Source organism: Phascolarctos cinereus, unplaced genomic scaffold (assembly GCF_003287225.1).
Source record: "Phascolarctos cinereus isolate Bilbo 61053 unplaced genomic scaffold, phaCin_HiC Scaffold_4;HRSCAF=312, whole genome shotgun sequence".
Taxonomy (NCBI): domain Eukaryota; kingdom Metazoa; phylum Chordata; class Mammalia; order Diprotodontia; family Phascolarctidae; genus Phascolarctos; species Phascolarctos cinereus.
Genome location: NW_027555847.1, coordinates 228,494,938 through 228,509,769, shown reverse-complemented (window position 1 = coordinate 228,509,769; position 14,832 = coordinate 228,494,938). Strand labels below are relative to the sequence as shown.

The 14,832-nt window shown below is 44.8% G+C and overlaps 1 protein-coding gene across 2 annotated transcripts in view; it reads right to left on the bottom strand.

Annotated features, from left to right (window-relative positions):
• Window positions 1-2,492: 2,492 nt before the first annotated feature.
• Window positions 2,493-14,832, bottom strand: part of ITGAL (integrin subunit alpha L) — a 33,741-nt gene continuing 21,401 nt past the window's right edge. For both annotated transcript variants that reach the window (XM_021008467.2, XM_021008468.2), the window contains exons 21-31: window positions 14,626-14,767; window positions 13,833-13,937; window positions 13,499-13,578; window positions 12,958-13,044; window positions 10,267-10,342; window positions 7,875-7,982; window positions 7,290-7,346; window positions 7,056-7,154; window positions 6,843-6,938; window positions 6,627-6,737; window positions 2,493-3,050 (exon numbers count right to left, since the gene is read on the bottom strand). In XM_021008467.2, the coding sequence (XP_020864126.1) occupies window positions 2,832-3,050; window positions 6,627-6,737; window positions 6,843-6,938; window positions 7,056-7,154; window positions 7,290-7,346; window positions 7,875-7,982; window positions 10,267-10,342; window positions 12,958-13,044; window positions 13,499-13,578; window positions 13,833-13,937; window positions 14,626-14,767 (1,180 nt within the window). In that variant the 3' untranslated portion in view covers window positions 2,493-2,831. The remainder of the gene's footprint in view (window positions 3,051-6,626; window positions 6,738-6,842; window positions 6,939-7,055; window positions 7,155-7,289; window positions 7,347-7,874; window positions 7,983-10,266; window positions 10,343-12,957; window positions 13,045-13,498; window positions 13,579-13,832; window positions 13,938-14,625; window positions 14,768-14,832) is intronic.

Below are 14,832 nucleotides of genomic sequence, written 5' to 3'. Positions count from 1 at the left end.
TCCTCCAAGGAGGAAAGGATGCTCCCCAAACCAGGTGGGAGCCTTTGGGTCACCATCCTGATCCCCAAACCCCCTTTTAAATTCCTCACTATTATAAAATCACAGAATCTCTGAGCTGTGAGGGACATCAAAGTTCATCTAGTCCAAATAGTAGCTACATAAGAATCTCAACAACAACACGCTGACAAGGGTTCATTCGGCTTTTACTTAAAGACCTTCAGAGATGAGAAACAATCCCTACTTACTGAAGGAGGTCATTCCACTTTTAGGCAGCTCTGTTTTCCCTTATATCGAGAATAAATCTGACTTTCTGTACCTTCTATCCATCACTCCTAGTTCTGCTCTATGGGCGGGTCCTGAACAAAGCAAGTTTAATCCCCATCCTCCATATGACAAAGACAGTTATCAAGTTACCCTAAGTTTTCTCTCATTCAAGCTAAATATCCCTAGTGTGAGTTGGTCCAGAGATGTGAGCACAGGCTACATGTTTTTCCAGCTATGCATATTCCCTGGTAAAATGCTTTCTAGTCACTCCCCGGCTGGTGGTGTGGTAACCTGTAGGAGAGTGTACATCTACATCAGGCCGACACAACATATCGGGACCCATGGGTCCCTTGCAGTGCACCAAAGCAGCAGGGATGTGTGTTGTGCAGGCCTGCCCTAAGGGAACTTAGAATAGTCTGTGGTGCTGAGGGATTTGCATAAAAGCAGGCCTGTACAACATATGGCCCGGGGCCATTTTGGTAAGCCACAAGGGGCCCACCAGTTTTATGTTGTACAGGCCTGATCTATGTTAATAGGAAAAACTTTTTTGTTTATTATCTTCTAATGCTTATTTAATTAAATGTCTTTTTCTTTGTCCTCTGGTTAGCTTATAAAAGAAATACATCAGTGCAGGGTTTGTCAAATAAGACTGACCTATACCCTAAATATACCTCAAACCCAATATAGGGTTCAGGGGGGCCGAAGTACAGCAAAAGGAACATATTAGTGGTTTCTCTTTTTTTTTTTTTTGGCTTCCATACAACGCTGTTTACTCATCTTAGATTTGTAGTAAATATTTGTGGAATTATAGTTCATTAAAATCTCTTTCACAGAAATTGTCCAGCTATGCCTCTACTTCTGTATCCATATAATTCCTAGTTAAGAAAGTACCAACATCTATTATCTTAGCTTCAAAACAGCCCCCTGAGGGAAGGTACCATTATGTCCATTTCAGATGAGGACAAGGAGGCTCTGAGAGGCTCAGTGATTTGCCAGAGACCATACAGCAATTCAGTGACAGAGCAAGAAGTAGATCACATATCCCTTCATTTCCAACCCAGGATTTCTTACCCCTCATCACACTAACTTTCATTTTTTTTTTTGCTTAGGTAATGGGGTTAAGTGACTTGCCCAGGGTCACACAGCTAGTAAGTGTCAAGTGTCTGAGGCTGGACCTGAAGTCATGTCCTCCTGACGCCAGGGCTGGTGCTCTATCCACTGCGCCACCTAGTGGTCCCACTTACTTTCTTGCCTAAGAATCATACCCAAAGGGATGTGTCACTCTGAGACATAGGGGCCACTGACATAGTGTGATGTGGGAGAGACTGGAAACATCCTTCCTACCCTCTTGCCCCTCCCACTCTTGAGGAGCATCCTCTGACTCCTTGATGGCGACAAGATAACGATCAGAGAAGGAAAACCATGTCATTTGCTATCTCTTGGCCTCAGTCTCCTCATCTGTGGAATGAGAAGATTGTAGATAAACTCTAGGTTTCATTCTGGATTTCACAGATGATCTCTCAGGCCATTCCAATGTGTGCTTCCAAGTATAAACATCTCAATCTGGCATTTAAGGCGCACTGTAATCGGTTCCCAACCTTTCCAGCCTTATCTCCTGCTGCTACCTTATATACACTGTATGTTTCCACTGTGATAGGCAGAGACTTTGCTCACACTGATCTGCCCATTGCTGTTTTTTCCATCTGAATTCTACTCAGCTTTTACAGGCCAACTCAGATACAACCTCCCTGACCATCCCAAAACACAGACCTCCTGCAGTTCTTGCCATCTGTCCCTTATCACATACCTCTGTGGCTGGGTATCATTCACTGACTGTCTCCTCAGGGGCCATCTGTCTTCTCTTCCCAGCTAATTCAGAGCTGAGAAGCTCACAAAAGGTCCAGGGACCAGGGTGAAGGGGGAAGATACTTCACAAAATTTGACTTAGGCATAGAATTTTTTAACCAATTTCCCCCAAAGGAAAAGAAAACCTCAAGAAGACAAAGGGATTTTGAAGAAGGATAGGAAGGCAGGGTGAGGAGGGAGAGGAATTAGAACAGGAAAGGGATTTATGGTGTATTGAATTCAGGTCTTTTAGAGGATCTGGGGGTCAGGAGCCCTATTTTTTAGGATTTTTTCAACATACCCAAGATATGTATGCTTCCTGCTGCCCTTTCTGGTCATCACAGCTGAAAGGGATGAACTATAATGTGAATAACAACAGCTCCTTGAAGGCAGAGATATTTATTTGGGGATCTCCCTCGGCACCTTAGATATCACAGGTTCTATGTTTGTTGAATGAATGTGAATGACTTTCCAAAGTTCTTTCATGTATATTACCACTTCAGATCCTCACAACCTCCCCATGGAGTAGGATAGATATTATTTGTCCCCATTTCACATATTGGAGAACTAAAGCTCAGGGAGGGGAAGGGACTTGTCTAAGGCCACACACCAAGTTGATGGTCATGGTAATACTAGATCTCAGGATTCCTGACTACCAACCCTGGGCTTTTTCTGACTTTGGGACCCCAGGACCCCCAGGGTATTCCCTGACAGCTCAGGCTTCAGTCTGCACATCCTTCTCCTCCTCCTTCCTCTGGCCGAAGGGGCTCTGAACAGCCTGGGTCAGCACAGCCTTCACCTTTCCCTTCCTCTGGCTGAAGGGGCTCTGTGCAGCCTGGGTCAGCAGGAGCAGAGGGACTGGAGGCTTCATCCATGATTCCATCCTGGACTGCACCATTAGCTTCCATCTTCTCTTTAAGGTCTCTTTTGAAGAAGCCAACCTGTCCATGAGAAGAGAAAAGAGAGTGAGATGTTCCCCAACACCAACACTGATCCATCCACCCCTCTGCTTATGCCCTTCCTACATTCAGAGAGCCCTCAATTGTTTTCTCTGCAAATCCTTGTTTCCTCATCAGAGCAGGAACCTCCTTCCTTTTCTATTTGTATCCCCAGCATTCAACCCAGTGTTTTGCACGTAGAAGGATTTAATACATGCCTTTCCATTACTTCATCCATTACCTTCACAACTTTGCTTAAAATTTTCCTCCTTCCTTGATACACTCCATTCAAATCACTCGCTCAGGATCCTGGAATCTTTGTCTATCTTGTGTATATAATACAACCTTGCCCCCCCCCCAAAAGAGCAGGGCCATTTCTTTCCAGTTTCCCCACAGTGGCTAGTACTGGAGCTGTATAGTAGTACAGTATAGAAAGATCACAGAGCTTGGAATCAGGAGATCTGTGTTCAAATCCTAGCTCTGCCATTTATTTACTGGCTGTGTAAGTTTGGGTTTTTTTGTTTTTGTTTGTTTTTTTGGTGAGGCAATTGGGGTTAAGTGACTTGCCCAGGGTCACACAGCTAGTAAGCATCAAATGTCTGAGGCTAGATTTGAACTCAGGTCCTCCTGACTCCAAGGCCAGAGCTCTATCCACTGTACCACCTAGCTGCCCCTGGCTGTGTAAGTTTGAGCAAGTCACTTTGCTTTTCTGAACCTCAGTATCCTCATCTACAAAATGGGCATGACTATACTTGTTCTGCCTCCCTTACAGAATGAGATGAAGATGAAATGAGGATGAACCCACTTTATAAATTGTAAAAGGCGAAATAAATGCAAGGATCCATTGCTATAGTCAGGGAGGATGCAAAGCCTGAAGCAATGTTTTGTATTAATTTCACTGATCCCAGAACATGTGGATAAAAGCATTTGAAGGACTGAATTTGGGGTACCATGGCCACAGTCCTACAGTGATAGTCTAGTTCTGAAATAGTCTAGCTCTGAAAGGAAGCCAATATTGCATTTGGGGATAATGATACAATCAATAGAGAAAATGCATAGTTTAGGAAAGGAGATTGGCACCTTCTAGGAATACTTTATTTCAAAGGGGCTCAGTAACAGCAATAGCTTGATTGGACATTGTGTTTCTCAGTGACTCCACAGTTTAAGAAGGAGGATTGATAAGGTGGAGAAGGTTCAGAGGATAATGAAGGTTCTTAAGTCCAAGACATATGCAGATAGATGAAAAGAACTGAAGATGTTTAGCCTAGAGAAGAGAAGATTCAGGGAGGGTGTGATAGCTGTCCTCAAGGGCCAGATTTAGTCAGCTTGGCTCCATAGGGCAGAATTAGGATTCAGAGGGTAGAAGTTACAGAGAGACAAATTTCAACTTGATACTGGTGAAACCTTCCTAACAGTGAGAGCTAGTCCCAAGTGGGATGGGGTGCCTCAGGAAGTAGTGGGCTCTATTTCACTGAGGTCTTTAAACAGAGGCTTGAGAATTATTTGAGGGGGAATGTTGTGTTGTAGTGAGGAATCCTTGTTGGGTAGAGGTTGAACTCGAAGGCCCCTTCCAACTCTGAAAATTTGTATAATTGTGTCCCCTGCAGGCAATCAGATTGAAAGACAAAAAGTAATCAGCAAAGGACCATCTGACAGGTGTGTGGTTGGCAGAAGACCGGCCTACTCCTGGGTCTTGGGGATAGGAGTCAGTTTATGCACTAAATGTGAGCATCAAGGGGTTTGCAGTACCAGTCAGTTGGGGCCAACTAAATCTTCCCCACCTGCTGCTTCCCTGAGTCACACTGCCCAGTCCAAGGCACTCACCTTGTGCCAAAGGTATGCTTGTCTGAATGTCCAAGGGGATCTATCTTCTAATTTTGAGATCAGGAAATTTTAAATTGTGATAGTTTTATTTTTCCCTATTCTCTCCTCCCAGCAATTTTGAAAGGATGAAGAATATCATCTTAATTGAGTGAATGATTATGAAAGAAACCCGATCACCTCTCTGACTTTGCCCCAGACACACACCCCAACAAGGGGCTTCCTGATTGGTCAAGAGAGCCAGAGATTTCAGAACACAACAGTGAGTTCCATTTAGAGTAGAGGTGTCAAACAGTAACTCTTCCCCATAGGCCAGAACGAGATTGAAATGTAATTGGGAAATACTTAACAAAATAAATAAAAATGCAATAAAACATAGAAATTACACTTTAAAATTAAGTCAATATTTGGCTAGCAGGGATCCCCTTATGAAAGGTTTAGTAGCCCCTGACACCACTGATCCAGAGTACCTAAGTAAGAGAATCACTAATCACCTGGGAATTTTCTCCCTTGGGAGACAATATTCTTTTTTTTGGAAGGGGGCACCAGAGAACTAGAAAAGTAAGAATAATAATTCACATTGGTGGAATATAAAGCAGGTAGTTAGGTGGCACAGTGGATGGGCCTGGAGCCCGGAAGACTCATCTTCATGAGTTCAAATCCAGCCTCAGACACTTGCTAGCTGTGTGACCCTGGGCAAGTCACTTCACCCTGTTTGCCTCAGTTTCCTCATCTGTCAAATGAGCTGGAGGAAGAAATAGCAAACCACTTCAATATCTTTGCTAAGAAAACCCCAAATGGGGTCAGTGAGAGTTGGACATGACTGAAACCACTGAACAACGAAAGAAGTATGAAGCCCTTTGTTCATGGAAGTCCTGTGAGGTCGACAGTGCAAGATGAGGATATTAAAGTTGAAGCCGATTGGCTTATCCAAGATGACATGGGTTGTGTCAGAGCCAGACCTGATTCCAAGTCTCTCTTTTTACTATACTGAGGGGGGAGACAAAGTACCCAGGAAGCCAAGCTGGTTTAGGGGCCAGGAAGGCCAAGGGCAACAGTGCCTGAAGTGGACTTCCTTGATCAGCAAAGCAGTGAAAGGTAAAATCCCTTGAAACAAAAGGGAAACAAAGTTCTTAAATCAGCTCCAAAGAGGAGTTGGCACCCCCCAAGAAGCTAAGATCATCTAGGTTCAAGGATCATGGCCAGTTCCTTTACTCACCCAGTTTACCATGGGAGGTAAGGAAACATGGTACAATGGAAAGTATACTGAAATTGAGTCAGAGTACACCGGTTCAAATCAAAGCCTAACTACTTACTACCTGTGTGAGCCTGGACAAGTCATTTAACCTCAATGGGACTCTGTTTCCTTTTCTGTAAAAATAAGCAGGCTGGACTAAATTGCCTCTAAGTCCCCCTCCAGCTCTAAATCTATGATGCCACGATCCCAGGGATGGCTCAGCCAACCACAGGACCTTCCAGAATTCTAGACTAGCTCAGAAGAAAGAGCCCCTAGAGCTCCTCTAGTCCAATCCCCTCATTTTTACAGAGGAGGCCCAGAGAGGAGTGATCCACCCAAGACTGCACAGCAAGCCAATGGCAGAAATTCCTGCCCCACCTCAACACTATTCAGCCTTAGTAGCACTATGTCATTTGGCCTTTCAGTCCATGGGATGGATGGATTCTTGGGCTCCTAACATCTCTTTCCATGAGGAAAGTCCTCAGTGACCCTGGCCCTTCTCAAGTCCAATAGATCCTCACCTTGTAGAGCACTCCGAAAATCAGCAGCAAGAGAAGCAAGCCGCCGATTCCACTAAGCACGTAGAGGTAGAGAAGATTCTTCTCATATACAATCTCCACCTTTGTGACAACCTAAGGGAGAAGAGAGGGATCTTGTAGAGAAGGGTTTTCCACCTTCTAGGAAGAGCTGCTCAGAGCCAGGAGAAAGGGGGGTGATTCCTGAATCCTGCTTAATACCTGGGATTGGGCAGACGCCTTGTCGTAGAGGTGGTAGTATTTGCTGGAGTTGAAGATCACAGAGATGCTGCTGCTCAGGCTGGACATGGAAGAGGCCTGAGAGAAGGGGAATTTAGTGGCTGCCTTAACCCCAGTGCCTACCCCACAGGCCCACCACCATTCCCACCCATCAGACGAACCCCAGGAGTCTCAGCCACCTCTCAGGCTGCCTACCTGGATCTCTCCAGTGATCTCTACCACTCCACTCACTCGAACCAAGATCTTTCTCCTGAAATCAACTACACACCGGAAGACAGGCCCTAGGACATGGGCCTTGGGAAAAGGGGAGAAAGCAATTAAGTTAATTTTATGATACCAGGATCCCGTGCTGGAGTTGGAGATAGGCTTGATGAATGAGTCTGTTTGGGCTGCCTTTGCTCCACACCCTTCCAGCACCTAAATGCTTACCTGCGTGGGGTGGGACAACCCATCTGGGTCCTCAAGGTAGCAGGGTACTGGGGGTTCCTAGAGGCATGATGGGGGATGGGGCAAGGAAGGGAGAATTCTCCATTACCTCGGAGCACGGAAAAGGCATTGCACCAGGTTACTCTGAATACAAACCAGTTTTCTCTGCCCCCTGTCTGATCGTGTCTCGACATATACTGATGCCCCACCCCTGATCTACCCACCTTAGCTGACTCAGGCCTCCCCAGTTCAGATCCAAGCACCCCCAACCACCCGCAATGCCCTTTCAGACTTAGAAATCTGGAGCACTCAGCTCAAATCCCAGCTCTCCCAGCCTCTAATGCCTGCTCATACTCATTGAGCCTAGAATATGATATGGTTCCTTGCATAGCGGAGCATTTGAAGGACTGAGGTTGCCCCTCAGATCCAGGCCTCCCTTTTATCCCTCTGATCCAGATAGCTCTACTCCCTAAAGCTCAGATCTAGGCATACAAAGCCCCCCTAGCTCAGGCTCAGAAATTCCCATCCTTCCTCAGATTCAGGTGTTCCCAGACCTCCAGGTTTTTCCATTGCTCCCTTGATACTAACCACTTCAACAGTCCAGTTCCTTGTAGAGAATTCCTTCATCTGGCTTTTTGACACAAAGACTACGATTTCTAGATTAGGTGGGGCATCAACAAAGACCTGAGTCATCACCTGGAAAGAGAGAAGAGACAAGTTGTCACCACATGCTCAATGACTCCCAAGAGCTCTCACATTCTGTGCTTTGTATGTCAAGGTTCTACTCTTGGCCTCTTTACTAATCAGACAACTCATTCTCTACCCTTCCATGTCAACCTGAAGCTAAGCCTTTATTGACAAGCATAAGGCTCTGCCTTCAGCCCTATTTTGACCAATATATATTTTAAATTATTGTTATCTTTTGCTTTTATATCCCCTAAATTTCCAAATATATCCCTCTCTCCTCCTCTCCCCAGAGAGCCATCCCTTCTAACAAAAAAAGAAAAAAAAAGAAATTCTGAAAAACTAATCCACACATCAACCACATCTGACATTATACCCAATATTCCACATCCAGAGCTCCCCAACTCTGCGATGAAGGGAGGAGCATTTTCTTGTCACTTGTTGGCTGGCCAACATTTTTAGGAATCAATGACTTAGAGAAAGACATAGAAGGAAGCAGTCTGGTAGAGTAGAAATAGGACTGAGCTAGGAGTCAGTACACCTGGGCTCTGAACTTACTCTGTGAACTTGGGTAGATCTCTTTCTTTTTCTGAGCCTCAGTCTCCTCCTCTGAGGAGGAGGTAAAATGAGTGAATTGAGTTCATGATCACTCTGAGAGGTGGCTGAGACTCCTGGGGTTCGTCTGATGGGTGGGAATGGTGGTGGGCCTGTGGGGTAGGCACTGGGGTTAAGGCAGCCACTAAATTCCCCTTCTCTCAGGCCTCTTCCATGTCCAGCCTGAGCAGCAACATCTCTGTGATCTTCAACTCCAGCAAATACTACCACCTCTACGACAAGGTTATCTGCCCAATCCCAGAAATCACTAAGATTTCTTCCAGTTCTAAATTCTGAGAGTCTATGAGCCTTCTCAGATTTGGACCATCACTTTAAAGCTGAAAGGGAGCTTATAGGTTATCCAGTCTAACCCTTTGGTTTTACAGATGGGGAAAATGAGGTACGTACAAGTGAAGTGACTTGCCTAAGGCCACACACAGCAAGTAACTGTGTTTAAATCATCACAGTAACTGGTTTTAAAATGATCTGGAGCAATGAGCCAAATCACTATGAAATTCAACAAGAATAAATGCAGAGTTTTGAATAAAAGGGTTTATTGTTGTTGGAGGCAGTCTGGGTGAAGTGACTTGCCCAGGGTCACACAGCTAGTAAGTGTCTGAGGCAGGATTTGAACTCAAGTCCTCCTGACTTCAGAGCCCAGTCCTCTATCCACTATACCACCTAGCTGCCCCTGCATATAAGTTTTAAAAATCAATTGCACAAGTAAAGGATAGGAAATGAATCAATAAGCATTTATTAAGCACTTTCTATGTGCCAGGGGGCTGCTAGGTGGCACAGTGGATAGGGTGCTGGGCCTGGAGTCATCTTCCTGACTTCAAATCTGGCCTCACTTACTAGCTGTGTGACCCTGGGCAAGTCACTTCACCCTGTTTGCCTCAGTTTCCTCACCTGTCAAATGAGCTGGAGAAGGACATGGCAAACCACTTCAATATCTTTGCCAAGAAAACCCCAGATGGGGTCACAAAGAGTCAGACATGATTTAAAAAAATGACCAAACATGCACACACATGTGCCAGGCATTGTGCTAAACACTGGACAATTGTACAGCTGACCACAAATTTAATAGGAACCAACATCATGATGGGGCTTCTTAAAAAACTAACACCACCCTGGTTTGCATCAATCAAACTGTAGTATCCAGTCAGACCTATTGTACTACTTTGAGTTTTCGTCTGACTGCATATGGAGTAAAGTGTGTCCAGCTCAGGTTTGGGGTGCTACATTATAACAAATTGGAGGGGTCAAGAAGACCTGAAAAGCATCTCATAAACCAAACATGTAACTGGTTCAAGTTACTAGGGATGTTTAGCCTAAAAAAGAAAAGCAGGTGTGGCAGACGGATCATGATGGATCTCTAAAAGTACCTGAAGTGCTATTGTGTGGAAGAGTGATGGGATTTGTTTTGCTTAGATCCAGAAGTCAGAGCCTGGACCAGTAGGAGGAAAGTGAGAGGAGCCACATTTTTGGCTCATTATGAGGAGCTTCCTAACCATTAGAGCTGTTCAGCAATGAAGCCAGAGTCTAACCTTGGGTGTGTTCAAGCATTAGGCCCAGTGATGACTGGCCAAGGTTGCTATGGCATGAATCCCAGCTCTGGGTAGGCAGTCGGACTAAATGACCCCTGAAGTCTCTCTCAGTTCTAAGATTTTAAGATTTAAGCCTAAGAGTCTATGATTCCTACCTCATAAACATGCTGCACCACGTGAATCTTGGGGCCTTTGGAGGTGAAATTGAGGTACAGAGTGGAGTTCCCCTGGCTGCAAAGAAAGAGAAAATGCAAATGGTGGCTATGCACAGCTAGAGAAGGGAACATTAGGTACCATGTTGTACGGAGCTAGCAGGAGCTATGCGAGAAAGAGCGAGGATGTCGTCTTTAGCTCAACGACTGCCTTCCAAAACAGAATAAATGCAAAGTCTTGCATTTAGGTTTAAAAAAAATTAATTGTACAAGTAAAGAATAGGGAAAACATGGCTTGGAGATCAATCAATAGGCATTTACTAGTACTTATTATGTGCCAGGCACTGGACCCATGCGGCTATTACAGATATGAAAAAGATCACAGTGTTTTAGTTAACCACAAGTTTAATATAAGCCAATAATGCGGCATGGCTCCTAAAAAAGGGGGGAGGGGCAGCTAGGTGGCACAGTGGATAGAGCTCCAGCCTTGAAGTCAGGAGGACTTGAGTTCAAATCTGGCCTCAGACACTTGACACTTACTAGTGTGTGACGCAGGGGCAAGTCGTTTAACCCCGATTGCCTCACCAAAAAGCAAAAAACAAAACAAGAAAGCTAAGCCTGCCTTAGATTGCACAAAACAAAATCTAGTACTTATATCAACTTCCACATCCTCACCAGCTCATAGAGGAGCAAGAACATGGTGAAATACAAAGCTGGCTGTAGAGTGAGAGAACCCGGGGTTGAGTGCTGGTTCTGCCCCTTACTACCTCTGTGGTCTAGAGCAAGTCCTTTCTCCTCTCTGGGCCTCAGTTCTCTAACCTGTGCTATGAGGAGGTTGGAAGGTCCCTTTCAGCACTAAATCTATGCTCCAATGGTTCCCACTCTTGCCTACCCCAGAGATTTGAGACGGGGACCCTTGGCAGCAACTAGGAAAAGATTAATGTCACCAACGATACAATACAAATGAAGATACAATATGGCCCCCTGGAGCAGAGTTATGGAACATTTGAACAACAACACTTCCAAGTGTGGCCTGAGCCAGATTAAAATGTACTTGGGAAATATTAAACCAAATAAATAAAAATACAACAAAACACAGATAATATTATATTTTAAAACTAAATCAATATGTAGTCCACAGGGATCTTCAGTGGTCCAATTTCTATTTGAGTTTGACATCACTGCCCTAATGAGTCTCTCAGACCTCTCCCTGGCCTTGTATTTTGTGTTTAAGGTCCCTCCTGACTCCAAACTTTTGGCATTCTATCTTCTGGAAAGTTTTAGAGTAAATTCCAGCTCTGACACCTTATGTGCCATGTTCTAAGGTTCCTTCCAACTCTAATGTTCGTGTTTTAATTAAGAGTGGAGTTTTTGCTTTACATGCGCTTTACTAGTCTGCACTCTCTTCCTTAGAGAAAAACACCATCATATCCTCTGGGTTTTCTTGGTTCAGTATCTCAAACAATCGACCAAACAATTCTCTAGGTCAGAGCCCAAGGGAATCTGAGTCATAATAGAGCAAAAAGCTGGGTGAGTCTAGTTAACTAGGGATTCTTAATTGAGTTTCTCATCTCATCTTGGCTTTGTCCTTTGGGCTATACCTACTGAGTTCATAGCTCTTTTCCTTCAGATCTTTTGATTCTGCCACATAAAGCTTCCTAATAGCCACCATGACACTTCCCTGCTCAAGGACTTTCAATGGCTCCCTGTTGCCTACCACGTAATTTTTTTTGTAAGTAGTATTTTTTCCATATATATATTCCACACATATAAAGATTGTTTTTAACATTCACTTTTTATGAGATTTTGAGTTCCAATTTTTTTTTCCTTCCCTCCCTTCCCTTCTCCCCAAGATGGCAAACAATCTGATATAGGTTATTCATACCACATCATTTTCAAAGCTTGTCTAAGAAACATATGGTATGGTGGAAAAGGTGTTGTAGTTACAATCATTAGACCTAGGTTCATAGCCTGGCTCCAACTAGAAGCATAGGCAAATCCCTCATCTCCCTGAGCCACAGAATTCTCATATAAATAATGGAGCTAATAATAATTATATTCCTTTACAAGGTAGCTGTCAAGGAAAAACCTGTCTTTAAACCATGTAGTACTCTAGAAATATAAACTGTTCTTATTCAAGAATCTAGAGATTATGGAGTACCTTAAATGTCAGGCAAGTTTGACCTTTATCTGTTTGTTTTGTTTTATTTTTGTTTTTTTTTAGGCAGTTGGGGTTAAGTGACTTGCCCAGGGTCACACAGCTGGTAAGTGTCAAGTCTGAGGCCGGATTTGAACTCAGGTACTCTTGACTTCAGGGCCAGTGCTCCATCCAGTGCACCACCTAGCTGCCCCTGACCTTTATCTGTTTGGTAGATAATAGGGAGCCATTTAGGATTTTGTTTTTTTAAGGGGAAGGGCATGACCAGATCTACTCATAAGGAACATTAGTCTGGTAGGGGTATGAAAAAATGGATTGTAAAGTAGGAGAAAGTCTTAAAGCAGGAAGGTCTGTTAAGAGTCAATAGCAATAGTTTGAAATAAGTTGGTCAGTCCAGGGGTTGGAATTTGGGGCAAGTCCCATGTGAGATGTAGGAAGAGCAGGTATTCAGAGGGAAGGTTACAGGGGAGAGAGCTTAGGAAGGCAAGAGGGCAGAATGCCTGGATCCTTGGTGGGAGGGGCTGAGGAAAACATACTCTTCAACCATCACGTTGACAGGGAACAGGATGGGGATCCTCTTGGTGGCCAAATTGTCTTTTAGTAGTATGGGGTCCTCATTGTCACTGCAGACACAGATCAGTTTATCGGTCAACAAACATTTATCAAGCCCTTACTATGTACCAGGGACTGAGGATATAAGCAAAGGCAAAAATAATCCCTGCCCTTTGAGAGCTTACAGTCTAATAGGGGAAATGGCATGAAAAATAACAATGTACATATCAGATAAATATAGGGAAAATGGATGGTAATTTTAGAAGGAAGGGTCAAGCATCCTGAAGATGGTGGGATTTGAGCTGAGTCCTAAAGGAAGCCAGGGGAGCCAGGAGGGAGAGGTGAGCTGGGGGAGCACTGCAGGAGTAGGGGACAGATGGTATGAACATGTGTCATCTGTGAGGAATTGGAAAGGGGGTAATGTTGGGAGGGAGCTGGGAAAGGAGGGACAGTCCTCCTAGGCCTGGAGAGTAGCTGAAGGCAAAGAAGGGGCTTTGAGAGAAGCCATGCCTAGATTTCATTCACCTGTTCACATTTGCTTTCATCTCCAGGAATTCCCCCCAGGAGCTGTTCAACAAGGTGTCAAACATCATCTGGACCAATACCTGGGGTCAGGGAGGCACCAGGAAGGATCAGATGCCTCCCCAGAACTCAAGCATCCCTACCTCCCTTATTCCTCCTTCCTTCCTGGGGAAGGACAGATGTTCCTCCTCCTAGGCCCCAGTTTAACCCCACCCTTTCCATTCCATCTTATGAGAACATGTGTCATATCCTTCCCCAGACCTTGGGGAGTGATCCCTGCTTTCCCCCCTACTTCTCATCCAAGACCTTCAGGGCCAATGATTTGAGAAGATCTCACCGTATTGCCTCCTTTCAAGATGGGGGAGCTCACGTTGCAATACAGAGTCCAGGCAGAGAGCCTGGCCTCATGACTTTCTTCCTCACAGCTGACAGGGACCCAACTCTGAGGTTATAGAGAGTAGAGGAGAAAATGGAAGTCATTTAGGGGTGCCAGTTGCGTCCTGAAAGGGCAGACTTATCCTCCCAGACATCAGTATCAAAGAGGTTAGGAATATCCCTCAAACAGGACAATTGGACTTAATGGAAAGAGCCCTGGATGAGGATCATAGTTTGTGACACATATAATGTCAGAGCTGGAAGGGACTTCAGGGGTCATCTAATTTCATGCTTTCATTTCACAGATGAAACTGAGGCCCAGAGGGGTTAAGTCACTTGCGCAAGGTCACACAGGTAGAAAGTGTTGGAGCTGGGATTCAAATCTGGGTCCTTCTGACTCCAAATTCAGCTGGTCTTTTCTCTACGCCATCCTGCGTCCCAAGTCCCAACTTACTGTGTGACCCTAGGCAAGTCGCTTCCCACTCTGGGGCTCAGTTTCCCTCTCTATAAGGTGAGGCCATTGGTCCAGATGACCTCTAAAACCCTGTCCAGCTCTGACATTATATGAATTACAAATTCCCCCTTACCGACTTCTAATGTTTCTTTTATCCAGGAACTTAAGGATTTAAAGACTTCCCTTTTCTTGACCCTGTTTGCATTTTCAGTCTTTTAAGGTTGGGAGAAGGGAGCAGAGAGAGACTGAGGGAAGAGAGCCAAAATTTTGGGACCAGAGCACTCATTGCCTTCTTCTTTACCTGGAGCATGGACACTTTTCTGAAGGAGAGGCTCTGGGGAACGGTCAAGGCCAAGTGAACCCGGTAGGCATCTTCCCCGACATTACTCAGCTCCAAAACCACAGAAAGGCTAGATGAGGGGGCCAGGTACAGCTCAGGAGATCTAAGGAAGAGGTCAAGGAACAGGGCCCAGGACCCACCAATCAATCAATATGGATTTGTTAGACA